General features: G+C 35.7%; 1 protein-coding gene across 1 annotated transcript in view; it reads right to left on the bottom strand.

Annotated features, from left to right (window-relative positions):
• The window catches only part of ZCWPW2 (zinc finger CW-type and PWWP domain containing 2), a 109,590-nt gene that overhangs the window by 62,310 nt on the left and 20,012 nt on the right, over nt 1–27,268 (bottom strand). The window contains exons 3-4 of the mRNA XM_055135093.1: nt 19,972–20,284; nt 6,358–6,517 (exon numbers count right to left, since the gene is read on the bottom strand). Coding sequence (XP_054991068.1) covers nt 6,358–6,517; nt 19,972–20,284 — 473 coding nt within the window. The remainder of the gene's footprint in view (nt 1–6,357; nt 6,518–19,971; nt 20,285–27,268) is intronic.

Genomic DNA, 27,268 nt, shown 5'->3' with positions numbered 1-27,268 from the left:
ATTTGCTTGAAATATTGGGAATCCCAGTACAGAGACTGAATACTCCCTACAATGTTAGGAGTGGGATAGATATAGATAAAAAATATAACACTTTTTAATATAAAATATCAGCAAGTGAAAAAACTGGGCAGTTATTAATTATATTTTTATGTATGTATTTCTCACCAAGCAATGATTTAAGTGTTTCAAATATTTAAGGTCTTTTTCTTGTAAGATAGAATAGACAACAGGCACATGTCTTTTGTATAGTTTAAGAAACCCCAGTCTGACATTCCATTCTAGTGTGGTTCATTATCTGGGTGACATCCTCTAGAAAACAATTTTTATAGAACCAATACATCAGTCACTTAGTGTAGTTGGCTTGAAATCAGATGTTGAGAGAAGGAAAGAGAAACAAAACAGGGGAGTCTAGTGGTCATGGGAGAAAAATCAGCAACCACGAGAAAGGAAAGGAATTTAAAGATAGACATGATTTTGTTGATAATTTTCCTGAATTCCTTAGAACCATAAGTTATAAGCATATTTAAACATTATTAAAAATAATCATAGTGAAAAAAAATAAATACTTTAGGGGCTGGAGAGATAGTGGAGAGTGTTGTGCCTTGCTTGCCTTGCATGCAGCTGATGTAGTTGCTAGTCCTGGGCATTATATATGGTCCCCCAAGCACTGCCAAAAGTAATCCCTGAGCATAGAGCCATGACTCAGCCCTGAGCAAAGCAGGATGAGCCTCAAAAAAACTATCCTCCAGCCACACTCCCAAATATATAAATATATAGCTGTACTTTGAATGAACATCTTACATAGTTAATTCTAATAAACAAAAAAAAATATCATTTATGGGGAAATGATCTGCTCTAAACTGATTATTGAGATTCATCAAGAAACAACACAGATTCTCAGACCGCTTCAGGTAGGGCATTTGCCTTGCACTCGGCCAACCTGAGTTTGATTCCTCCGTCCCTCTCCAAGAGCCCGGCAAGCTACTGAGAGTATCCTGCCCACAGAGCAAAGCCTGGCAAGCTACCCATGGCACCATGGCATATATGTATATGTGTGTGTGCGCACACACATTCATATGTATATTAATGGAAAATGTCATGAGGAGCAAGTTTGTAACTAATAAAGTAAAATTTTTAAAAAGCCTTGGTATCAATAATATCAACAACTATATTTGTGATATCTAGCCAGTATGAGGGAAACAGTAAATCCTACATTTTAAGAAAGTATCCCAAATTATTTATAATTTCACCCCAAAATAAAGTTATAAATAATTTCAGAGTCTGGATATTAATGATTTTAAAGCAACAAGAATAATTAATAAAATTTAAGCATTCATAAAAGGTAAAAAAAAAAAGAAAATTCCTTCCACAAACATGGCTAGAAAAATTAAGTAGTCAAATACAAAAGAACAAAATTGCCTTGCTACCTCTACCATACATAAAATGTTAAACTCATCTGGGGAGATAACTCAAGGTATATAGAACATATGCATTGTATTTGTGAGGTCTTGGCATTACACACAGATAAAAGTTGACTAAAACTGGATTATTTCTGCAAATCAAAATGACAATTAGATATCACCTGATACCAGTGAGAAAGGCCCGTATCTAAAAGGCAGAAACAGGAGCTGGAGAGATAGTACAGTAGTAGAGCGCTTGCCTTGCATGCAACTGACATGGGTTTGATCTCCAGCATCCCACATGGTCCCACAGGCACTGCCAGAACTAATTCCTGAGTGCAGACCACAGAGTAATTCCTGAGCATCACTGGGTCACTGTCACTGTCATCCCATTGTTCATCGATTTGTTTGAGCAGGCACCAGTAACATCTCTCATTGAGAGACTTACTGTCACTGTTTTTGGCATATCCAATATGCACGGTTAGCTTGCCAGGCTCTGTCACTCGGGCTCAGTATTCTTGGTAGCTTGCCGGGCTCTCCGAGAGGGGTGGAGGAATGGAACATGGGTTGGCCGCGTGAAAGGCGAAAGCCTAACTGCTGTGCTATCGCTCCAGCCCCATGACTGGGTATGGCCCCCAAATAAAATAAAAATAAAAGGACAGAAAAAGAATACTTACTCCATGTTGATGAGAAATAAACTTCTATAAAAAACAGTATGAAGCCTACTTAAAAAATTTAAAATAGACCGACCATATGCTCCAGCAATTCCACTTCTTGTTATCTAACCCAAGGACACTAATTCAAAAGGAACATGTAAGGCTTTGTTCATTGCAGTGCTATTTACACTAACCAAAAATGGGAAACAGCTCAAGTGTATCAAATTACAAGAAAAGATAAATGTATACTTTTTATATCTATAATTATGAACTTTTGTGTTTTGCAACAATATAGATAGAATGAGAGGGTGTCATATTAATAGTACAATAAGATAAAATAAGAAAAGACAAATAGTAGATGAATTTACTCATAAGTGGTACATAAAAAACAAAACAAAACAAGGGAATAGGCAGTGTTTAATGAAAAAAAGTCCTTAAACTCTTATGAGAAAATTAAGCTTACCAAGTAGGTTACAAGGAGTGTGGAAGGGAAAGATTCTATGGAGAGTGGTGGGTGAAAGGACAACAATGGATGGTGTGTGTGGTATGGTAACACTGTACCTCTAACACTTAACAAATATTTATATTTTGCAAACCAGTGTTATCTTAATAAAGAACTAAAAAGCAGGATCTGTTCATATTATGCATTACAAGTAATTCATAATATTTTAGGAAAATTACAGATTCATAGTAAAAAGTTTGTGGAAAGTATTTAAAATTATAAAGGACAAAAGTAGGAATTGCTATACTGATAAGGAAATCTGGGTATATATACTCAACAGAATACTATTCATCTATTTACAAAGATGAAGTTGCATCTCTTGACAAAATAGATATAACTGGGGATTTTATTCGGCAAAACAGCAAGTGAAAAACAATTTACCAGATCACTTCACTCCTATGTACATGGAAATAAATGACCAGAGAAAACTAACTGGCAAAAAACAAAATTAACTTGTCCTATGAAAACCATGGAAGCAACGTGAAATTAAAGGGCAGGAAGTCTGGAGAGAATAGTACAAAAAGACAATTTGGTAGTAAGGTTTCTTGGAAACATTGGTGATGGGTAAATTGAGACATATACAAAGATGTGTAGCTCTACTACCACAATTTTTTTTTTTGCCTTTTGAAATTTTTTACTGAATTTTCTTCTTTTTTTTTAATTAATTTATTTATTTTTAATTCGTGAATCACCATGAGGGCACATTTACATATTTATACACTTTTGTGCTTATGCTCCCTCATACAAAGTTCGGGAACCCATCCCTTCACCAGTGCCCATTCTCCACCACCAGTAAACCCAGCATCCCTCCCACCCTCCCCGATCCCATCTCCTCCCACCCCGCCCTGCCACTGTGGCAGGGCATTCCCTTCTGTTCTCTCTCTCTAATTAGCTGTTGTGGTTTGCAATAAAGGTGTTGAGTGACCACTGTGCTCAGTCTCTAGCCCTCATTCAGCCCGCAACTCCCTTCCCCCACATGGCCTTCGACTACATTATAGTTGGTGATCCCTTCTCTGAGTTGCCCTTTCCCCAGAATGTGAGGCCAGCCTCCAAGCCATGGAGTCAACCTCCTAGTACTTATTTCTACAATTCTTGGGTGTTAGTCTCCCACTCTGTTATTCTATATACCCTAGATGAGTGCAATCTTTGTATGTCTGTCTCTCTCTTTCTGACTCATTTCACTCAGCATGAAACTTTTCATGCCCATCCACTTAACTACAAAATTCATGACTTCCTTTTTTCTGACAGCTGCATAGTATTCCATTGTATAGATGTACCAAAGTTTCCTCAACCAGTCATCCGTTCTAGGGCATTCGGGTTTTTTCCAGATTCTGGCTATTGTAAATAGTGCTGCGATGAACATACATGTGCAGATGTTGTTTCGATTATACTTTTTTGCCTCTCTGGGATATATTCCCAGCAGTGGTATTGCTGGGTCAAATGGGAGCTCAACCTCTAATTTTTTGAGAGTCGTCCATATTGTTTTCCTCTACTACCACAATTTTACAGTACTGTAAATCAATGGTAAACCCATACAATTAAATTAAATAAAAAGAAATTGTGTTAAAATGACAGTAAATTGCCATCTGTAATGTTCTATATGGGATCACAATTACATTACCTTTCTAGGATTACTAACAGTAAATAAAACTTAAGATTATTACTGAACATATGGTCAAGATGTAAAATTTTCTGCTATATATATACATATTTTACCACAGTTTTTAAAAACAAATAAAAACATAAATTAAATTACTATATACAATTTAAAGTACTTTACATATTCTGATTTCAAGAAGTAGAAATTTTATGTTGAAAAACTAAACATATCATTAAGGTTACAGCAAGCAAGTTGTAAATACTGCAACATAAAATGCTACTGAAATATTAGTGTACTGATGAAATAAAGTACAGGAAGCAAATGAGGAGAGTTAACATAATTTTTAAGGTTTATGCATATCTAAAGTGCTACTATCTCCCACTGCTTTAGTCTCACTACTAAAGCTAGATACATTAAATGGAACTGAGAGAAAAGTACAATTTAAATCAATGACGGAAATAAGCATGTGTTTATTTTCTCTAAGCCTTATAAAAGGACTGTCTAAAGTATTTTAAGCAATAGTACTAACAAATATCAAGATATTATCCTTACAGAAACTTAATGTATTTTGTTGCTATTTATACTCAACATTTGCTAATTTTTATTTTTTTTATTATTACTTTTTTTTGCTTTTTGGGTCGCACCCAGAGATGCACAGGGGTTACTCCTGGCTCTACACTCAGGAATCACCCCTGGCGGTGCTCAGGGGACCATATGGGATGCTGGGAATCGAACCCGGGTCGGCCACGTGCAAGGCAAATGCTCTACCCACTGTGCTATCACTCCAGCCCCAACATTTGCTAATTTTTAAAGAAAAAAATTTTAAACGATTAAATTTATTCAGAGAGATGCTTGAATTTTGTTTAACAAATGATAAAATCAAAAGAGCAAGTGTAAGTGGGAGATTTAAGAGATGGAGATGGGTTAGATATGCATTACAGAATAGATAAGTAATTTATGAGTTATACAAAATGATATGAAGGAAATTCAGAAATTATCCTTAGAGTTACTTAAATAAGCATTATTTAGAGTGCAAAGATAATAGGCCTGTTTCATTGAAAAGTCAAATATGATTAATCTAGTGGATACGTAATACATTATTTTACATGAATTTTATGATAAGAAAGCTATCCACCTGGTCCATCCTTTATAAAATGAGTAAAGTTGATGTTATTTACAAATTTAAAAAAAGAGAAAAAGAAATTGGTTTCATTACAATGTAAAGAAGAATAAATACAATATTTCCTACTCTTCCAAATTTCATAATAAAAAATCCTTAGTATTTTAGAGGCATTGTTGATATCAAATAACATTTATTCACCAAGATGTCAGATTAGAGAACTCTCACTTATCTCCTGCTGTCAACCATTTAACATACATACTTCTTACCAAAGAGTTTAAATCATCCAAATCAAATAAAGGCATCCACATTTATATCATCTACATTTGATGTAGGGGTGGGGAGTTTTGGTGGTTTGGCCACACCCAGTAGTGCTCAGACCCTGATCAGGGAGGTCTTAGGGGACTACATGTGGTGCCAAGGGTTTGAATAGAGTCAGCAGGATGCAAGGAAAGCATTTGTCTTAACTCTGTACTATGTGTCTAGCCGCTCACATCTAGTTTTTAATCAGATGTCTAATGAAAGAATAATTTTCAGATAAAACACTTTAATATTTACAGATAATTAAATCCATTTATGAACAGTTAAACTAAATCCATGAAAAAAAGGTCTAACCCACCTATACTCATAAACCTAAAAGTTTATTCAATTCATTAGTTGTAATATGTGATTTATAGTTTTAAAAACATGAATATACTGAAGGAGTTAGCATAATGAAATATTCTGTTTGAAATTTAAAAATCTGGTTTTATTCTATAATTCATTTCCCTATGAGCTAGGGCTACAACCAGAGTCTTCTCAAGAGAGTTAAAGAAATTATACAATTTTAAAATTATTTTAAATAGCAATTATTTCTTTTTCCAAATAAACTCAGAAGTACACATTTTAAAACTACCCCATGGCTATTTTTATATCTATACTTCCTTAGGAAAAATTTTAAATTGTTTAATTTAAATCATAAACAACCATTTAATTTATATAAATATGAAAGTAAATACATATCTTTTAGGGTATGAGACAAAATGGTTATAATTGAAAATACATCTAAAGGGCTACAGTTTTGATGCTAATGTACATACCTTTAGTGTGATACTATAATGAGCAACAAATGTTGATTCTATCCATGATCTTGAATGGGGATCACCCAGGAATTCTATGTGATACTTTTCAACATTTCCAGCCTGGTCATAGGTAACATATTTCCTTTTTAAAGGATCAGGGCAAAGAATACCTGGCCAACTTTGAAAAGAAAATATTTTAAATTATTTTAATGTTTTAAAAAAGATATGTGTCAATCAAGTATCAAACTTTCTCCTTTGACTTCCATTAGCTTTATCAAAACGACTTAAACCTATTACTATTTTTATCATGCATTTGATTAGTTGTATTTTATAAAGTCACAAATTTAGTATCTGTATCATTTATATATAAATAGTATTTAACTCTGTATATACAAATTATACATATATATACATAGAATATATCATAAAGGAAGAATTTTAAGAAGAAAGAGCAATATGTAGGGTTAATAAGAGACAGGTACTACTCATAGGAAAGATAATAGAGAATCAAATCATATTCATGACAGGTTTTAATAAACTCTAGCCAATTGAAATGATTAATTACTTAAATATTAATCCAACGACAGGGTACGGAAAGTTGGCAATTCCTGTTCAAGGCTGCCAAAGGAGATGTAGTATCCATGCTGTGATTACACTGAAGATTATAACTACTTCGGGAATAACAGAAATAGAGCTCAGCAGTTTTATGCTGTTCCCCTTTCCCCCATCTGCTCCACTGGCTGCTGACCAAGTTGCTAAAAGTCCTCAGTACTAGAAATAAATGAATCCTATTCTAAAAATATATTTAAGGGGTATTTTCTTTAAAGACATAAAACTCTAGAAGTTTCTTGATATATTTTAATTTTTTTCCATTTAGCAGAAACATACATCAACTAAGTTTTAAACAGTTTACTAAGCTGTTGAGACTGACATACTGTTCAAAAAATACTCTTCAGAAAAACAGGAATAAAAAGCAGCAAATAAGCTTACAGTGTTGTGACTAAGGAAAGTACAGTTAGAATGTAAGAAGCAAGACACCAAATATTCACATGTAATATACCCAAACATTAAAAATTATACATCAGTTTCTACTTCCATTTACAGCATTGTAGAAAAATAATGAGGCACAAATAGGGAGATCCACTCTATAGTTCCATATAAAAATCAGGTAAAATTTATCTTTTAAATTTATATTAGAAATAAACATTTATAAAGATATCCACTTAAAAGATTTCTATACAGAGATAAATGACCGAGAATGAGTGGCAGTTCATTAAGGACTACATTATCAGAAAATTCCACATTACTGGAAATCAACAAACAATTGGTCCCTTAGGTTGATTAACAATTGCTATAAAAGCTACTTAACTATTACTGTTATACTGTATTTGATTTGAATGAAAAACTTCGGAGGTCATGCTTAATACAAGCAGATTTATACCTCTCGGTTATTTTTAGTTGTGTCATTTATGGTGGTGTTTGTAGATTATGTAGTGCAAGATATGGAACCTGGGTATCCCACATGCTAAGCATGCATTCCATCTCTCTGAACTATGTCCCTGGCCCAAGACTTTCAGTTACCTTTGGCACACCTCTTTATGTTTTTTTTTTCTGATGGTGGTGTGGGGAATCAAATTCAGAGTGTCATAAATTTAAGTGTCCTACTACTGAATTACATCTATGGCCTCACAGTAATTTTAAAAAGAATTATTGCCAAGCAGCATCAAATTATAAGTAATACATGTTCTATATAGGCTATTCTATCTTAATGTTTCTAATACTTAAGATAGGAGAGAAATATTTTGCAGTTATTATGTATCGGATCAGTGGCTACTTTTCTAACATAAATTCTAATACAACTTTTTTTTTTTTTTGCTTTTTGGGTCACAGTTGGTGGTGCACAAGGGTTACTCCTGGCTCTGAACTCAGGAATTACTCCTGGCGGTGCTCGGGGGACCATAAGGGATGCTGGGGATCGAACCGGGTCGACCACATGCAAAGCAAACGCCCTACCCACTGTGCTATCATTCCAGCCCCTCTAATACAACTTTTTTTACATCAAATAAACAGGGCTCAAAATTATTCAACTGAAATTATTACTCTATAAAAATATATACAGTAGTAACTTTATTAGCTAATAAAATAAAACTTTAGTTCATTATTTAAAGAATGTTACAGAAAATACTGTGTAATGATTTTAAATGATTTATAAAAAGTATTATAAAATGTTGAAATAAATGTGGTATTTCAATATTTCTTTAGGCAGTACAGAGGAATTGTCTGACTCCTATATGTCCCAGATGAAATAGAGTATACCTAACTGCAAGAAAAGCTGAGGAAAGGCAAAAGATACAGAAAATATCATTACATCTCTCCAGCTGCTGCATCCATCATCTTCTTTGACTTGCTGTGACTGAAGAAACTGGTGGCCATCTTTTACCCTCACTCTGACCTCAATTTGAGTTCCAAACAATCACTTGTATCACTTTTCATCCTATTGTTCATTGATTTGCTCATCTGCCGAGTGCTACTGTAGCCCAATGGCATCTACTCGCTCCAAGAACACGAAGAGCCTCAAACCATTCATTCAGGGTCATGACAAAGAAGTCTGACCATCTCATAGGTGGGCAGCCACACAGTCTTTCGACGTCCCATAGAATCCAGTTGGTAACAGTTCTAATCCGCAGTTGTCTCTAAATCGCATTACTTGTCCAGCCCATCAGATTTTCGACGCCTTGGCAAACAAGACAGTGTCCCTGATTCTTGATTGTCAACAGAGGTCAGGACTCTGGATTCCTCCTCTCATTTGAGTGAACCGTGATACTCCAAGCATAGCTCTTTAGATTCCTCTTTGGGATACCTGAATAGCATCCTCATCCTGTTTTCATAGGGCCCAGGTCTCTGAGGCAATTTTTAGTGCAGGAAAAATGGTGGAGTCAGAAATATGTGTCTGGAGCCGGAGGTTCTTCATCCTCTTAACCACTTCTTCGATGCTCTTGAAGGCGTTCCAAGCTGCTCTCTTCCTCCTGTGCAGTTCAGGTGATAGGTTGTTTGTCATGTTGAATTCTCAACCTAGATATACATAACTACTGCATTCGGAGATGTTCGTTCCCGTGAGGGGAAATGGAACATCAGGAACTGGTCTGTTTCTCATGAACATTGTCTTGGTGAGATTCAAGCTGCAGTCCAACCTTTCCACACTCACGGTCAAAGTCGGCCAGCCATTTGTGCCACTTGGCTGATATTTGGTGTTAAGAGAACGATGTCATCCAAACCATCAATGACGATTAAACATTTTATGCTTCTAGAAACTGATTTTTCACTTTCATATTTATGAAGAATTCTGAAGTGCTTTCTAGGGGCTTACAGGTGGAGATGCGGAGTGAAAATAGAGAACCTAATGGCAGGGGACCAAAATTACAAAGAAAGTGTAAAATCAGTATCAGAATCTGTGGGTGGTAGAAAGTTAAACGTGAATACAAGGTCAAATATATGCCAGGTGTTAGAATCCATTGGTGAGGAAAAGGAATATTTTGTCAGACAAGTAATTTAAGGACTGCAAATATATCACGAAGAAATTGATACATATTTCTTAATCAGAAAAAGAATAACTACTGGTTTCAATATAAGTTGAAACAAGAATAGTTTCAACTCTCCTGTATTTATACCTAATAAAAAAAGATATGATTGTTATTTGTATATTTAAAGAGATCAAATTATACTTGGGTCTCATTCATAACCCAGGAGGAAAAATCATAACCCAGGAGGAAAAAAATGCATGTATTTCAAACATCATCAATAACTGACTGCTATATGTTCCAAGAAATCTCTACTGGAACTAATTGCAGGGTGTGATAAAAAAAAAAGAGGAAGTTTTCCACCACATAGAAAGAATATAGCAGAAATATCAATTTATAAATTTATAAAATCTCAGGGCTGGAGCAATAGTACAGTGGGCAGGGTATTTGCCTTGCACGCAGCACACCCGGATCCCATTCCCAGCATCCCATATGGTCCCCAGAGCACAATTAGGAGTGATTCCTGAGTGCATGTGCCAGGAGTAACCCCTGTGCATCGCCAGGTGTGACCCAAAAAGAAAATACAATCTCAATTTTATAAATCTCAATTTATAAAAAGATAAACATAGAAAACTCAATATAAGTATTGATGTGCTGTTAAAGTAACTTTTAAATGAACTATTTGGAATACAATACAGTAGAATGTGAACATATTTTCTATAATTTACTTTCATATTCATGAGAAAGCTTTGTAAAGGTCTAGTGAATAAGTCTAGTTTTTATTTGATAATGATTCTATCAATATTAAATGAGATATACACCATAATATTTTACTTCAAATTCCTGTGAGCTAACTTAACACAATATTGCGTGGTCTATTTTTTAAAAATCAAAGTTGCTTAAGCACTATTTTTTTTCTTGCTAGTATAATCTGCTATCTCTATCTTGAGCAGGCACAATTAAGCAGCTCTACTTATATTTTGATAAGTACATAAGGTATTATTCACAATGTGGATATAAGTATAAGTTTTAATTTGATTTTTCATGGACTTTTCCAATAGACAGATAATTCTCTAGTTTCCTAAGAATTTATACTCTCGTTATATGAAAATCAAATAGGTATTTTAATTTCTGAATTAGTTCTTTTAACCTTTTTAGAGTGTCACTTTTCTGAAAAAGCAAATATAATTCTGAGATGTTGAAGAGAAAAAACTCTAAACCTTAAGATCTGGAGTAAGTCTAAGAAAAATTGATCCAGATGATGGTACATAACCATCTTGCATCCAACTGATTGGAATTTCCATTTGAAACTTCAATATTTATAATACTAGTTAATTAAGAACTGATGTTTGACTGTTTTCAATAAGTTAATTCATTCCAGCTTAATATTCTACAATTACAATTTACCCTATTATCATTACCATCTTTCTATATATTCATACCACTGAATACACAGCATTACTAGATTTAAGTTTCTCAGTCTGTACATTAACTTTGTGTTCACATACACTTAGTTCATAAAGAGTAATATTTGGGACTGTTTAGCAAGTGCATACTTTTTTTTCCCAATAAGCAAGAAGGTAGAAACGACTGCAATTTTCAGGCATTTAATAGTCCTAAAATAGATTAGAAAAAATTTACTGGAGTTAAATATGATTCACTTGAATTCCAAGTTCTAACCTTGAATTACGAGCACATAAATGCAGATAGCACTGCACTGCATTGCTATCTATATCCTGTTCATCGATTTGCTCGAGCAGACACCAGTAACGTCTACATTGTGAGGTTTGTTGTTACTGTTTTTGGCATACAGAATATGTCACGGGTAGCTTGCCAGTCTCTGCCATGTGGGTGAGATACTCTGGGTAGCTTGCTGGGCTCTCCGAGAGGGATGGAGGAATCAAGCCCGGGTCAGCCGCATGCAAGGCATACACCCTACCAACTGTACTATCACTCCAGTCCAATTGCAAAGATATTCCTAATAAAATTTCTAACATCAGTGGCAATGAACAAATCCATTCATAATCTCCATTAGAAGATAGCAACTTTCTACTTTCAAAATGGGGGCTGGAGTGATAGTACATAAAGTACTTGTCTTACATGCAGCTGGCCTGGGGTCCATCATGGCACCAAATATATTCCCCTGAGGCTCACCAAGAATGATCCCTGAGCACCTCTCGGTGTGACCCAACAAAGAAACAAAAAGTTATATGAAATTATAAAAATCCTACTAAGTAGTCTCAAAAAATGATTATTCATATTCATATAAACAGTTTTTAATATAACTCATTCCTCTTCAGATCCTAAAAATTATCACCTAAAATTCAATTGGCCATACATCATACACACTATATAATATACACCATTCCAAATTTCATCCCTAGAAGTATTTCAGTAACAAAAGATATATATCTCAGATAGATTTTCGGATTACAAGAGAGTAAGTATACTAGTTTGCTAAGGTTGTTTTAGAAAAAGAAGACTGACTGGCTTGAATAACAGATATTTATTTGTTATCATCCTGGAGTCTAAAGTTAAAGGTCAATATATTAATAGGCATGAGTTTTCCTTTTCTCTTTTTTGGTTTCTGGGCAACACCCAGTAGTGTTCAGGGCTTACTCCTGTCTCTGTATTCAAGAAGCACTCCTGATAGGGCTCTAGGGATCTTGGCTGTGAGCAAGGCAAGCACCTTATCTGTTGTATACCTACTCGCCTGCCCCAAGGGCTGTTTTTTCTTGAGGATTCTCCTTGCTTAAACATGACTGCCTTCCAGCTATATACTCACACAGTCTTTTTCTCTGAGCACAAATGTCTCTAATGTTTATTCATGTGTCCCAATTCTTCATGTGTCTCAAAAGAACACCAGTTAGACTGAATTAGAGCTCACCTTACAACCTTATTTTAACTTTAATTACATCACTAAATGTTCCAGCTCCAAAACAAGTCATGTTCTGAAGTTAGAACATCTTGCGATATTTGAGAGAATGCAATTCAGCCCATAACAAAAGACAACAGAGTGAGAACACAAATCTAGATACTGACTTGAAGGCCTTGCACATGTATGTATTAGACTATATTAGAATAATCTGTCACGGATTCTTTAAAAAAATCATATTACTCACTGAAAATAGTTGAATATGGAAGAAAACAAGATAATATTAGAGTATTCCAGTTTTGAGACTGTTTTGTAGGAGAATATAATGTAAAAGATTCTGGAGTAGTAGCAATGGTTTTAAAGTTTCATAATCTCCTGGAATTTCTCAGATTTATAGGTAAAGCAACTTTACTAACAAACCTACAATTTGATGTATAGCGTATTTAAAGTATTAAGTAATAAGCTATCCACAAGAACACAAAAATAAGAGCTTGCAGGAATAAGTCACTGAGAGTTAAGAGAGCCACATGTTATTAACATGTCAGCGAGAAACAGGACAGGAAGAAGAAGGCAAGCATAGGTTTGATGGGTTTGTGAAAAGAGAGTCTCAAAAATGCAACTGTGGATGTGGCTCAATAGCAAAGCACGTACCTTGTATGCATAAGACCTGGGTTCAATTCCTAGCACCAAAAGAAAAAAAATTAACAGTTAATACTGGAAAGCACAACGGGTCAAACTAGACATAGCCAAAATTGTATGGGGAAGTGCAACCAAATCAGAAGGTATTAAATGATGTGTTTCCAATGAATACCTTAAAACTAACCAAAGAAGCTCTTTTCCAGGACAAAAACTTAAAATGATGAGAAATTTCTGGGAGTAAAATATAAATGGAAAAGAAAAGAATCAATAAAAAATTAGGAAAGAGAAGATACAAATAAAAGTAGGAAGATAAGATGAAAGATAGCAACTATAAAAGAAAAAGCTGATATGCTGAAGCTAACATATCTGAAAAGAATCTTCATTAAAGAAGATTTATAAAAAATAAACCACATGATAACAAGATGATCTACCGTGTACATTATCTGAGAAGTGTAAAGTAAAAATTAGGCACCACTACTTTTGTTTGTTTGTTTCTAGGCCACACCTGGCAGTGCTCAGGGCAAGCTCCTGGGTCTGTGGTCAGAGACCATTCTTAAAGGGGCTGACAGCTCGGCTCCCCCCCCAGGTGAGACCCGGAACGGCCGCCCACAAACTGCTCCTCCACTCCTGAATGGCCATGATCCCAGAGGCACACAAACCAATTTCAGAACTCAACAGCTTCTGGCAGAAATCACTCTGGATTTAATTAGTAAAATGCCAGAAATCCAAAAGCATATATTCTTCATTACCAGCAATAGAAAACAAATTATCAAATGATGTCTTTTCAGCAGGTCTAATTGTTGGGGACAATTCCAAATAATAAGAGGGTTTTACGTCGAAACATTGAATGTAATCAAAGTAAAGAGAGAGTAAAGTGAAAATCATCTGCCACATAGGCAAGGGGTAGGGGGTGGAATGGGGAGTATACTGGGGTTCTTGGTGGTGGAACATGTGCACTGGTGAAGGGATGGGTATTTGATCATTGTATGACTTTGACTTAAACCTGAAATCTTTGTAACTGTTCTCACAGTGATGCAATTAATTTTTTTTCAAAAAGGGGGGGACTGAGAGGACCACATGGGCATTGGAAATCAAAAATCAAACTTCGGTTAGCCTTGTGCAAGGCAAGCACCTTACTTGCTCTACTATCTCTCAAGCCCCCAACATTATACTATATGGCTAGTGAGGTAGAGCAGGAAAGGAAATACCTAAAAACTGTACTTTACATTCAATTTTGCTAAACCTAAAACTGCTCTGAAGTTCATTATTAAAATTAATCAAAAATTAAAAATTATAAAAGTAAAAGAGCTAAAGAAGTCTCATAAAATAACTATTTTGAGAAAACAACAGATAAGGACTAGCCATATATCTAGAAAAATATATATATAGGAGAGATAGAACAGAGGGTACCATCTTTCACATGGGAGACCCAAGATTGATCTTCAATACCACATATGGTCCCCACAAGGCTGCAAGCAGTGATCCCACTGCGGAGTCAGGAGTAGTAAGCTCTGAATGCCAATTAGTATGGCCCAAACCTCCTATTCTAAAAAAAAAAAAAAATTCTGTAAATTTCATTTCTGAGAAAGCTAGGTACAATTCTTTATATTCTATTAAGTATATGTAAAAATCCTGTGTATAACAGCAGAATATAAGAAGATTCTGAAAGGTTGAGAAGATACACCATACAGGAAACTAGGGATGTGAAGAATGACATGACGGTGAGTTAATTAACTTTATTTACGCCTCATATATCATTGACTGGGTAAAGAAAAATCTAGCTACACAGAAACACTAATAACTGCAAACAAGAAGAAAAGACCATCTAAAGCCTGCACTTTATAGCCAAAGGAACAAGTACAGTCATAGAGGAAGCATTCAAACACTGATCATTTTATGAATTGTAGTAAAAGGGGGTGCTGGAGCGATAGTGCAGCGGGTAGGGTATTCGCCTTGCATGAGCTTGACCCGGGTTCAATTCCTCAGCCCTGGTAAGTTTCCGAGAGTATCTCGCCCGCACGGCAGAGCCTGGCTAGCTACCCGTGGGGTATTCTATATGCCAAAAATAGTAACAAGTCTCACAATGGAGCCATTACTGGTGCCCGCTGGAGCAAACTGATGAGCAATGGGATGATAGTGATACAGTAAACGGGGGTGCTTAGATCATCCTTGACCCCAGTGTTTAGAGAAGAGACAGAGAAGTAAAGAAATCAGGGTGGTGGGAGGGGTGGGGAAGGAGAGGATGAGAAGTAATGGGTGAACAGACATCAGGGCTTCAGTTATACCAGTGGTATGAAAGAGGGCGATAGCCATATATCCAAAACACAGACTCAACAAAACTGAAAAACAGGACATCTAAACAGAACCACTGAAATTTTGTAACATTCCTATCAATTTAACAGGCGGGGTGGAGTGGGGGGTTGAGATAGGGAGGGAATCTGGTAACACTGGTGCAAGGAAGTTAACACTGGTGGAAAAACTGGTGTTAATTATTGCATGCCTAGAATCCAACTATCAGTAACTGTACATCATGATTCTTTAATAAAAAAATAAATAAAGGAAAAAATCCCACAAAAAGAATTAAAAAAAAAACCCACTAGCCATTTTGTCCTTGTAAAAAACTGTGGAAAAAAGTCTCATCTCCATTTCTACCAGCAAAAGTCAACTAATGAATTTATATTTCAATTACATGAAAGTAACGAGCTCTAACTCTTCTAGCTTTCACTCAAATAATTGCAGAGAAGGTCTAGTGAGAAGCTGAGATTTTTACTACCTTCCAATGCTGAAAAAGCCCTCTTACCATGGTTATTACTGGTAGTTCGCTGAGGAACACTTAACAAAATACTATACCCACTCCTCACTAAGCCAGCATGTTGAGTAAGGAGCTAGAATTCTGATACCTGACTACAGTAATATTTCCTGATTTCTCCCCAGAAAGTCATCAGCAGTTGAACACTAAACCAGGATTTTCAATTCTACCTGGCAGTAATCAAAAGCTACTCACCCTCAGTAGCTTCCAGATATATAGCAGAAGTAGCCTGCTTAAAAAGAAAAAAAAATTAAATGGTGCCAAAGAAATAGTGCAAGGTTAGGGCACTTCCCTTGCATGCAGCGACCCTGGTTCAATCACCAGCAACACACCTGGTCCCTCAAGCAGGGGATATCTTGGAGTAAAGAGACAGGAGTAAGCCCTGAGCACTGCCAGGTGTGGCCCAAAACACAAAAATAGTTAATATTTTTAAAATAAAAGCAGATAAAGAAAAAATTTAAAGCAAATAAAACCCTAAAATAACCATGAATTACCCATCAGAAATGATATCAGAATCCCGAAAGAATCAATTTAACAAATCAAATCAATTTAACAGAACAAAATGCTTATTCTCTCTCAGAGAACCTGGCAAGCTAGTGAGAGTTTCCTGCCCACATGGGAGAGCCTGGCAAACTCCCTGTGGCGTATTCATATGCCAAACCAGTAACAATGATACGTCTTATTCCCCTGACCCTGAAAGAGCCTCCAATGCGGCACCATTGAGAAGGAGGAGTAAAGAAAGGCTTGGATATACATGACACTAGTAGAATTGTATAAGAAAAAAACCCTTCAACCCCATCAAAAAGTGGGGAGAAGAAATGAACAGAAGTTTCCTCAAAAAAGAAATACAAATGGCCAAAAAATGCTCCATGTCGCTAGAATGGGAGATGCAAATCAAAACAACAATGAGATATATCATCTCACACCTCAGAGACTGACACACATTCAAAAGAACAAAAGCAACCAGTGCTGGCGTGGAGGTGGGGAAAAAGGGACGTTCCTTCACTGTTGGTGGGAATGCTGACTGGTCCAGCCTTTCTGGAAAACAATATGGACAGTCCTTCAAAAACTAGAAATTGAGCTTCCATATGACCCCACAATACCACTTCTGGGAATATATCCCGAGGATGCAAAAGAGCACAGTCGAAATGACATCTGTACCTATATGTTCCTTGCAGCACTGTTCACAATAGCCAAAATCTGGAAACAACCCAAGTGCCCTAGAACAGATGACTGGTAAAAGAAATTTTGGCATATCTACACAATGGAATACTATACAACAGTCATGAAATTTTCTTATAAATGGATAGACAGGGAGAGTATCATGCTAAGTGAAATGAATCAGAAAGAGAGGGACAGATATAGGACTGCACTCATTTGTGAAGTATAGAATAACATCATATGAGGCTGACACCCAAGGACAGTAGATACAAGGGCCAAGAGTATTGCACGATAGCTGGAAGCCTGCTTCATGAACAGAAGGGAGAAGGCAGATGGAATAGAGAAAGGATCACTAAGAAAATGATGGCTGGAGGAATCAGTTGGGATGGAAGATGTGTGCTGAAAGGAGATAACGGACCAAACATGATGACCTCTCAGTGTCTGTGTTGCAAGCCATAATGCCCAAAAATAGAGAGTATGGGGAATATTGTCTCCCAAGTAGGCAGGGGGAGGTGGGAAAAGGGGGGTATACCGAGAATATTGGTGGTGGGGAATGTGCACTGGTGGATGGGTGTTCGATCATTGTGTGACTGTAACCCAAACATGAAAGCTTGTAACTATATCTCACAGTGATTCAATAAAATTAAAAAAAAAAAACTCAGGGCTAGGATGAATGGAGATGTTACTGAGACTGCTCGAGAAAAACAACGATCAACGGGATGATGATGATGAAAGTGCTTATAATTTTAAAAAGTAATATAAGAAGGCTTGAAGCTATAACCTGATATTATATGCCGCTGTTTTAAAACTCAACCCATAACGGGAAATATGAAATACAATTATGGTAAATATACACAAATTTGAAGAATTGAAAACAAAACTTTTAGACATGTAGACAACATCAGGATACATACTCTTCTGATGATAGGCCATGCTCACCCTGGAAGGGGGCGGGTGAGTCCCTCCACTAGCCCAAACAGAGCCCTGGCAGGCAAAAACCTCCAGAACCCAAGGGGTGCTGTGCTCATGGCTGGACTCCACAGATAAGCACAGGTAAGCCTCATCCATGAATGAATCTGTTGAAAAACTCAGGTATGTAGTTTTGTGACCAAAATCTCCAGGCTTCTACGGAGTCGGGGATGGGTGACCTCCCCTCATACCCTTGTTCTTTCAGGAGCCTGGCAGTCATGCCCATGAACTGCCTCCAGGTTGAATAACTGAATAAGCTCATAAATAAATCTCAAAAGAGATCAGCAAGCTGCAGAGATGCTTCCAGACTCCAAAGTCATCATCCAGTTAAAAATTTAATGCCAGATTTATCACTCCATCTTAATTTTAGGATTTCTAGAATGACATTTCTTACACTGCATCACTGATGTCCCAGTAGTAGTACACTACATTGGATGGTTGTAAAGTAGAAGACAACCAATCTTGATTAAGAAAATATTAACACATAAGGCTTAACCTGTAACAACAGATTAGTAATCTCTCATACAAAAGCTTAATTATTCTGGAGTGACATACAATGATCTTCATACCCTTTCTTCTAAAGAAATCTTTTTTGATTATTTTAGTAAATTAATCATAATAAGCAATGCAAAAATAAATCATTTTGGGCCTGCTCTTGGGGCAGGCTTGGGTGGTGGTTGGGAAAATAGGAAATAACAGTGGTGGGAAGGTGTAATGGTAGTGGGATTGGTGTTGGAATATTGGACGTAATAAATCACTGTGAACAATTTTATAAAAATAAAAATTAAATTTAAAAAATTTAAAAAATAGGTCATAATGCCCATAAAACATTAGAATTAGAGGAGTTGTATAGAGCTGAAGTGGTTGGAGCACATGCTTTGCACACAGCAATCCCCAAATTCCATCTCTAGCACCACATGCCCTGCCAAGCACTGCTAGTACTGGTCGGTTCAGTAATCACTGTGACTCAGGAAGCACCCCAAAACCAGGCCCAAGCACTGAACAGTCAGTCTCCCATAATCAGGTTAAGTACCACTGAGAGTGGCTCCCAGGTTCCTTGAGACCTGCTCGGGAAGCCTCTCTCCCACAAAATGATTCAGTTATAAGGAGAATGGGTAAATTAGTTTAAAGAGGTTAGCTCCATTTTGAAAGATGCAGCTGAACGTTTAGTGGTAAACATAACATAGTATGTGCAGTCACTGAATTTTATTTTAAATGATACATGACTAAAACATAATAAAATATTATTTAAAATATATTTGAAAAATTTCAATAAAATCAACTAAAATAAATAGGAGTTTCATGACCATAAGATTTTTAACTGGATAATATAGAAAGCCATCTAATAACTTATTTTCAAGAAGTTACAAAGAAAATTATAAAATATTTCAACCTGGATATAACACATCAAAATTTCTGAGATGGAACTGAGTAAGTCCTACAGATTAATATATAGCTTCAACATTTTATGTCAGAAAGAATAAAGATTTCAATCACACAAATTTCCAATTTTAGAAAGAAAAACAACACGAAACTTAATGAAGTAATGAAAAGAACAATAAGAAGTTAATAAACAGGAAAAAAGTTGTTTCTTGAAAAGATTTTTAAAAACTTAGCAAGTTAGAATTTTAGTAATTATTATATAACAAAGAAAGTTTTACCTTGGCCAATTCTGTAAATTTACCAAAACCAGGCTTCCAAGAGGGAGCTGTGAGTAGACAAACTTTAACCCACTTTGGTTAAGTTGAGATTCCTCTGGAAATTCTTCTTCAGAAACAGAGCACTTACTGTATCTTGAATCAGTGTTCATGAAGCAGTACCATGGTTCATCGTGATCAATTTTAGCTGCATCTTCACTTGACAACGATCTCCACTTCAAACAGTTTTCATTTTCACACTGAACCCAAACTTGGTTTACATCCATGTTGTTTTCCACCAAAGAACTTATTGCAATATATTCAACTATTAAGTATCATCCAATGTTTCCTTTTACATAAATGCAATTAATCTGCAAAACAAATATGTGGAAACCAATGAGTAAGCATTCAAAGGTAGGAGAGAAAAATTCAACCCAACACCTCAAAAATAAGACCAAGAAGATAGTTTAAGTGATAGGGTATATGCCTATCATATGCAAGATCCTCAATTCAATTCCCAATACCTCTTATCAGTCATGCCCAGCACTACCAAGAGTATCACTGAGCACCAAGCACTGCTGTGGGTGTGGCCTACACACACATCTGAGAATTTTTTTTTAAGTTTCCTTGATTCTTTCCTCTTTCCTTTCTATACTATCATGACTACAGCTGTTGGACATATTGTTTACACCTATCTATAAACAAACAAACAAAATAGAAGCATCAGTAACCCCAAGCTTAAAATGCTCCAAAATTAAAATAAGAGCATAAGAGAAAAGGTTAGGTATAATATGTATGATAATAAACTATGACAAAGCAATCAGGTATGCAGATTTTTTATCATAGTAACAGTCAAGCCTTTTTGAGATGTTTATTACGATATTATGCCAGAACCTCAGATAAATATTTATACAGTCTTTTAACAACTTTTTAGAATGTCTAATTTTAGAATGAAAAATGAAGCAAAGGAAAAGAACATGCTAGCTACCTCAGAGATAGTAAATGGCAAATATATCTCTTGAGATCCTAATTTCCTATCTCTTGGATAAATTATTGGAGGTGGTCTACTGGATAATAAGGCAGTTAACTTTGTGAGGGAACTTCCATACTACTGTTTTATATAGCAGCTATATTATTTTCCATTCCCTGATTCCTCTGGTGGGAGAACAGCAGCAGCAAGAGCTTGAAAAGTTTGTTAAAAGATACCTGGTTGGTTTGGTTTTTTCTGTTTTTGTTTGTTTGTTTGTTTTTTGTGTGTGTGCAAGATATCTCGTGAATGTCAGAATGTCTTGGTTTTTAAACCAGTGTACATGACTAGAAATACCTTAAGTAACAGCATAAAAGTTGGGGATTTAGATATGTCAACCAAATCTTTGCTACACAGGGCTAAGTTGGCAATTTAGAATCTTCTTCTGAGTAAGATGATAGACCAAGGGCATAAATGTGTCTCAGCTACCCCTTCTTGTGTCAATACTGGTATTTTCTAAATCACATAATCTAATCTATACAAGTCATTCCATTGGTTTTTGTATTTCTCTCTTAGAAAACTGTATGCTATACTCAGTACTTCTTTGTAATGAAGGAAAGTCTGGAAACTTCTATTCCTCCATCATGCTGACATCTCTTGCACTTTTTTTTACTCTTATATAAACTCCAAGAAAATAACATCTGACCTCTTTACTTAATGCGGCTTTGACAATTGAAATATATATCTAGTCATCAAAACTGAAAGAAATTATTTCCTGAAGGCTTTCCTCTAGATGTATGTTCCAGGATATTATTATATAAACTTCACAGGCCCTCAGAGTGAGCTATGAGAAAAGTAGCGGGAGGAGGCCATGACATGAGGTACTGGATGAAGGTTACACATACAAAATCAAATAAAAAGAGAGCTGTGAGAATTTTTCAGTCTAAAGTAAATATAGGGAAACTGAACAATTAAGTTGGAAATAAAGAGTTGGAATACAGCCTTTAAAAATAACTAACCATTCAAATTTCTATCGATTTTTATTTTATATGAAATAGGGCTTATTAATATTTAATAGTAAACTAACACTAGAATACTCACACAGAATACAAAAAAGCTGATCAAATGTTCAAAATGGCTGCAATATATCCTACCAGGATGGAGAAAGATACAACTAAGACTGTTTCACAGAGATTTTTTTTAATTATTCATTTACTTTTTTATATTATAATATATTTCAGTAACATTTAATTAAATAGCCTCTAAATCATATTATCTAGGTTAAACTGTTTCTCACAAAATGGTGGTACTTTAGAGAAACACTATATTGAAGAGAATAATACTATGCAAATAATTAAGAGACATAAAAGGAGAAAATGATTATTATCTTTCACTCAACTGCATAGGATTTTATTCATTTTGCAACCACAGAGCTGCTATAAAGAAAGTTCTCTTAAGTTTATGGCATCACATCAATGAGAAGCTTAGGAAAATCCTTTATGATAGCCTATTATAAAATGTTTAAGGGGATTAAGAGATTACTTTTAAGTGGTAGATAAAGTTTTTAGATTTTCTTAAGAAGTTGGGTTTCACAGAGCATAATACTGAAAAGATAAATTAATAATAAGAAAATGTCATTATTACTAAAATAGTGATAATCATTTTCAATTTCATCAGACTTAAACCTCTTGGGTATTTTAGATTTGACATGGTTTATACAGGCTAATAGAGTCTATGATGCAGATGATAAAATACTTACTCTTTTAATTCTAGATTCTCATTACTTTTGTTACCTTTTCTCCAATACTTTGTTGATTTTTCAAAATTACTGACACAGGATTGGAAACACAGCATAAGGGCCAGATCCTTTCCCTACACATGGCCAACACCACTTCAATCCTGGCATGAGTACACAGTTAGGAGTAAGCCTGCAATACCACCAAGTGTGGGTCCAAACCAAAAACCACAACAAAACTGCCATGTACAGAAGACACTAATGAAGAAGATAAAATGAAGATAGTTATCAGGAGAGTGCTAGACCCTTTGAAGAGGTCTCAATAAAGGCATGCCTAAGTGGCAAATTTTTAGTTTATAAGTTTATAGTTACCGGCAGATGTAAAGCTACGCTATACACAACATTGCTTTACTAAAATTCCATTAAAATTCCACATCTTCTTTTTAACCCACAGAACTTATTTATTCAGGCTGAATTCTATTTCTTAACATAATTAACATATCAAACTAGAGACCAGGACAAAAATTAACGACATTTTGGAAAAGATGTCGTTTGGAAAAGATGAATAGAATGGCTATTTAAATTATACAGGCACTAAGTTCAGTTGTTTATCATTGTATTCATTCACTGCAGGTAACAGAAATGAGTAACAAATTTCCAGTTAGGCAGCTCTACCACTTTTTAGTAGGCCAATTTGTTAACAGATCTAAATCTTTGATCCTCTATATTGAGATAATTAAAGCCCTTCCTATATATATTGAATGCCTCACACAGAGTATAGCATCCTTTCAACACTCAATAAGTATTTGTTAAATGGATGAATTACCTTGAACATTAATCCAAAGGCACAATGATTTCCTTCTACATGTTAGACATGACTTTAAAGGGGACTAAACAAAAGATGAATAAGAAATAATTCCCATTCTTGGGTTAATGCAGATAAACAAAAGTAGATAAAACCTAGTTCCATAAAAGGTGGGTAAATGTCATGCAGGGTGATGTTATGCACAAAATCTATGCAAACCCACATAAGAAAAAAAAATTCTTCCTGGGACAGGCAAACTCCATGAAAGATGTATGAAACAGATGACCTCTGATCTGAGTCTGAGAGGATAAGTGTAAGTTCACCAGAAACAGGAGAGGAAAGGAGCATATTGCAGACGGAATTGTATGTGCAAATGAGCAAAGTCGAAAAAGTGCAAAGCATACACAAAAATAATGAGCTGTCAGGCATGGCAAGAACCCTTTTAAAGGAAGCAAATGTGGCAGCAGTTGAGGCTGAGAAAATCATCACAAAGTCAAATAACTTATTTCATAGTTTCAAAGACACACTCCTTTGCATCTTATCTCAAAAATCATGTCTTCCAATTCATGGCCTTCTAGAGTCATGAGGAAATGTCACTGACTGTATGTGAATGAACTTGATGAGTTAAAGTAAAAATTCACTGAAAGATAAAGAAACACGAGTTTTTATTCATGATAGACAACTATCATCACTAAACATTTTAAAAAAAAGACTTCTTTAAACCACATTTTCACTGATACTTTAGAAAGTGAAAAAAAGCATCAACATTAAAGCTCGTAGAATCATATTGTTATTTGAAAGAATATCCCTGAGATGATAGTGAAGCGCTCTTAATATAGAATACCACATGGAGCACAGTTTGTTTCCTGTGCCTTCATAGGAATGGCCAGGCAAGAGAAACTTCTTGAAGCCATACCACTAGCAGTCAACATAAACCAGGAACGGAAGGAAGCCTTATATTGAAGTTAGACTTCATGTTTCTATAAACCCCTTTTTAAGAAATAAATTATTTATTGGGTTACCATCGGTTTACAATACTATATAAGTTTTAGTATACCTTCATGCCTTTATATGTGCATATACATTATCATACCCACCACCCAAAGATCTAGTGTCATTTACACATTCTGTCATACATGATACATTGTTATATATCGGAGAGCCTGGGAGTCTTTTTTGGTTGCATTTGGTCAGATTTTCCTTTGATTATTTATATTCCATATATGAGATGCCATCCCATAACTGACTTTCACTTTCTGACATATTTAACTTAGCATAATCCCACCTCAAGTTTCATCAGTGTTGTTGCAAAGGACAAGATTTAATTTGAAATACCTGAGAAGTATTCTGTTGGATAGATATGCATATATACAATAATATATATTTTATGGAGATCTCAGCCCCAGGTTCCACACACCTGTGTTTTTCTGCCAGTTCCTTCATGTGTGAGGCTCATCCAAACGTGTGGAGAGGGGACTTGAGTATGGCTATGGCTGGGTCCCAGAGGTCTTTGGCTGCTGAGGCTCTGCTTGGGGCAGGGAGGGAAATTCATCCCATAGCCTAGTTCTCCCTTTCAGAGAACCTGACAAGCTACTGAGAGTTTTCCTGCCTCATGGGAGAGCCCGGAAAGCTCCCCTTGTTGGTGTTGTATTCATATGCTAAATACAGTAACAATGATGAGTCTCATTCTCTTGACCCTGAAAGAGGCTCTAATGTGGCCCCCTTGGGAAGGATGAGTAAAGAGAGGCTGCTAAAATCTCAGGGCTAGGACGAATGGAGAGTTTACTGGGCCAACTCAAGCAAATCAAGGATCAATGGGATGATAGTGATAGTGGTATATTTTATATATATGTATATCCAAAAATCTGTCAATAGGGATTTAGTTTGTTCCTGTCCTGTTTATTGTGACTAATGGTACTAGCAATACACATATTAGTAACCAGTATTTTTAAAATTCCTCAGATAAATTCCTAAACTATATTTCTAGATTATAAAGGTTTTTCTATTTTCAATTTTGGGGAATTCACATCTAGTAGTGCTCAGGGCTTACTCCTATCTCTGCACTCAGGGATCACACCTGGTAGATTCAGTGGATCATCTGGGTTCCAAGTAATTGAACCTGGGTCAGGCATGTGCAAAGCAAGGGTCCCACCCAATCTACTATCGCTCTGCCCCTCTATTTTTAATTTTTAAACCTGCAAAATTTAATTTCTACCAAGAGTGACTGAGCTTTCCTTTTTCTCCATATCTTTATAGGCATTTTGGGGGGGGGGTAATTTTAATGCATTAGAATTTTCACTGGTGTGAAATGAGATCCCGTTATGATTTTAATTTGCATTTTTCCTAATGAAAAATGTTATGGAACACTTTTTCATGTTGGATCTACATACACATACATCACACAACACGCATATCTTCTTTGGGAAAGTCACTGTCATCCCATTGCTCATGGATTTGCTTGAGTGGTTACCAGTAACGTGAGACTTGTTGTTACTGTTTTTGGCATATTGAATATGCCATGGGTAGCTTGCCAGGCTCTGCCGTGTGGGCAAGATACTCTCAATAGCTTGTGAGGCGAAGGAATTGAACACGGGCCTGCCACAAGCAAGGCAAACACCCTACCTGCTGTGCTATCACTCCAGCCCTTTGGAAAAGTATTTTCAAATATTCTGCCCATTTAAAATTATTCACTGAGTTCTATGAATTCTTTATACATTCTGGATATCACTCCCTGCTAAGACCCCTCCTTTGAAATTCTATAGTCCAGGTCTTTGCATTCTGGGTCTGTGAAAGCCAAGTGCAAACACAGTTTATTTCTGAGTTGCTTTCTTCTATTTTCTCTTCAGTTTGGATGGTTGATATATCTCCTTATAGATAGTTATGTGGCCACAGGCTTCATGTCCTCTCCCCAGTAACTTGCTCATTATTTTCAATAAGGATAACCTGAGAATTTTCTAAATATTTTGTGCTTTCTTTAATTCCTTAAACATTTTCTTTCTTCTATTATTTCCTGTAAGTAGTCAAAAGAAGCTAACCTGTACTTTCAGTGCCATGCTTAGATATTTCCTCAGTCCAATACCTAGTTTCATTGCTCACAAATTCTACATTCGTGAAACACTAGGACATGCACACAGTCCATCCACTTTTTGCACTTAATAAAAAAGGTTTGTTTTTTTCTCCATGCTCAGTAACATGTTTCTCATTTCGATCTAAAATCTTATCAGAATAGCTTTTACTAAAGTATTTATAAAAAATTAATAAACAAGCAAACAAACAATACATCTTTCATCTACTGCTCTCCTTTTTTATTTTGGGCTCTTCAGAGTTGTCCTTAATAGGCTACTAATTTGTGGTAATATAGACGTTTCTCTAGAATGAACTAGACGTTTCTCTAGAATGTACACACAAAGTCTCGGCTCATTATCTAGTTCCAAAGTCACTTCTACATTTTTAGGTCTTTATTAAAATAACACTCCTTTTTTTTTATCAATTTCTATCATAGTCCACTTGTGATATAAAAACACCACAGAGTACTTGACGTAAGTAATTTAACTTTCTCACAGATCTAGAGATTTTAAGACCAAGAAAATTTAAGACCAAGAGGCTGGAAGATTGGGTACTTGAGGACAATTTCCTGATCCATAATTAGCTACATTTTTTTTGTAATCTCATATGATGGAAAGGGTAAGCACGCTCTGTCTCTGTCTCTCTCTGTTTCACTGTGTGTCTTTAATAAGGGTAAAAAATTCTATTTATGAGCACCCTGCAGCTGGGGTCTAATCAATTCCCAAAGGTTCTTATTACCTAATATCAC

The sequence above is a fragment of the Sorex araneus genome, chromosome 4 (assembly GCF_027595985.1).
Source record: "Sorex araneus isolate mSorAra2 chromosome 4, mSorAra2.pri, whole genome shotgun sequence".
Lineage (NCBI taxonomy): Eukaryota > Metazoa > Chordata > Mammalia > Eulipotyphla > Soricidae > Sorex > Sorex araneus.
Note: the sequence above shows the minus strand (reverse complement) of the source record. Positions and strands in the feature narration are given on the sequence as shown.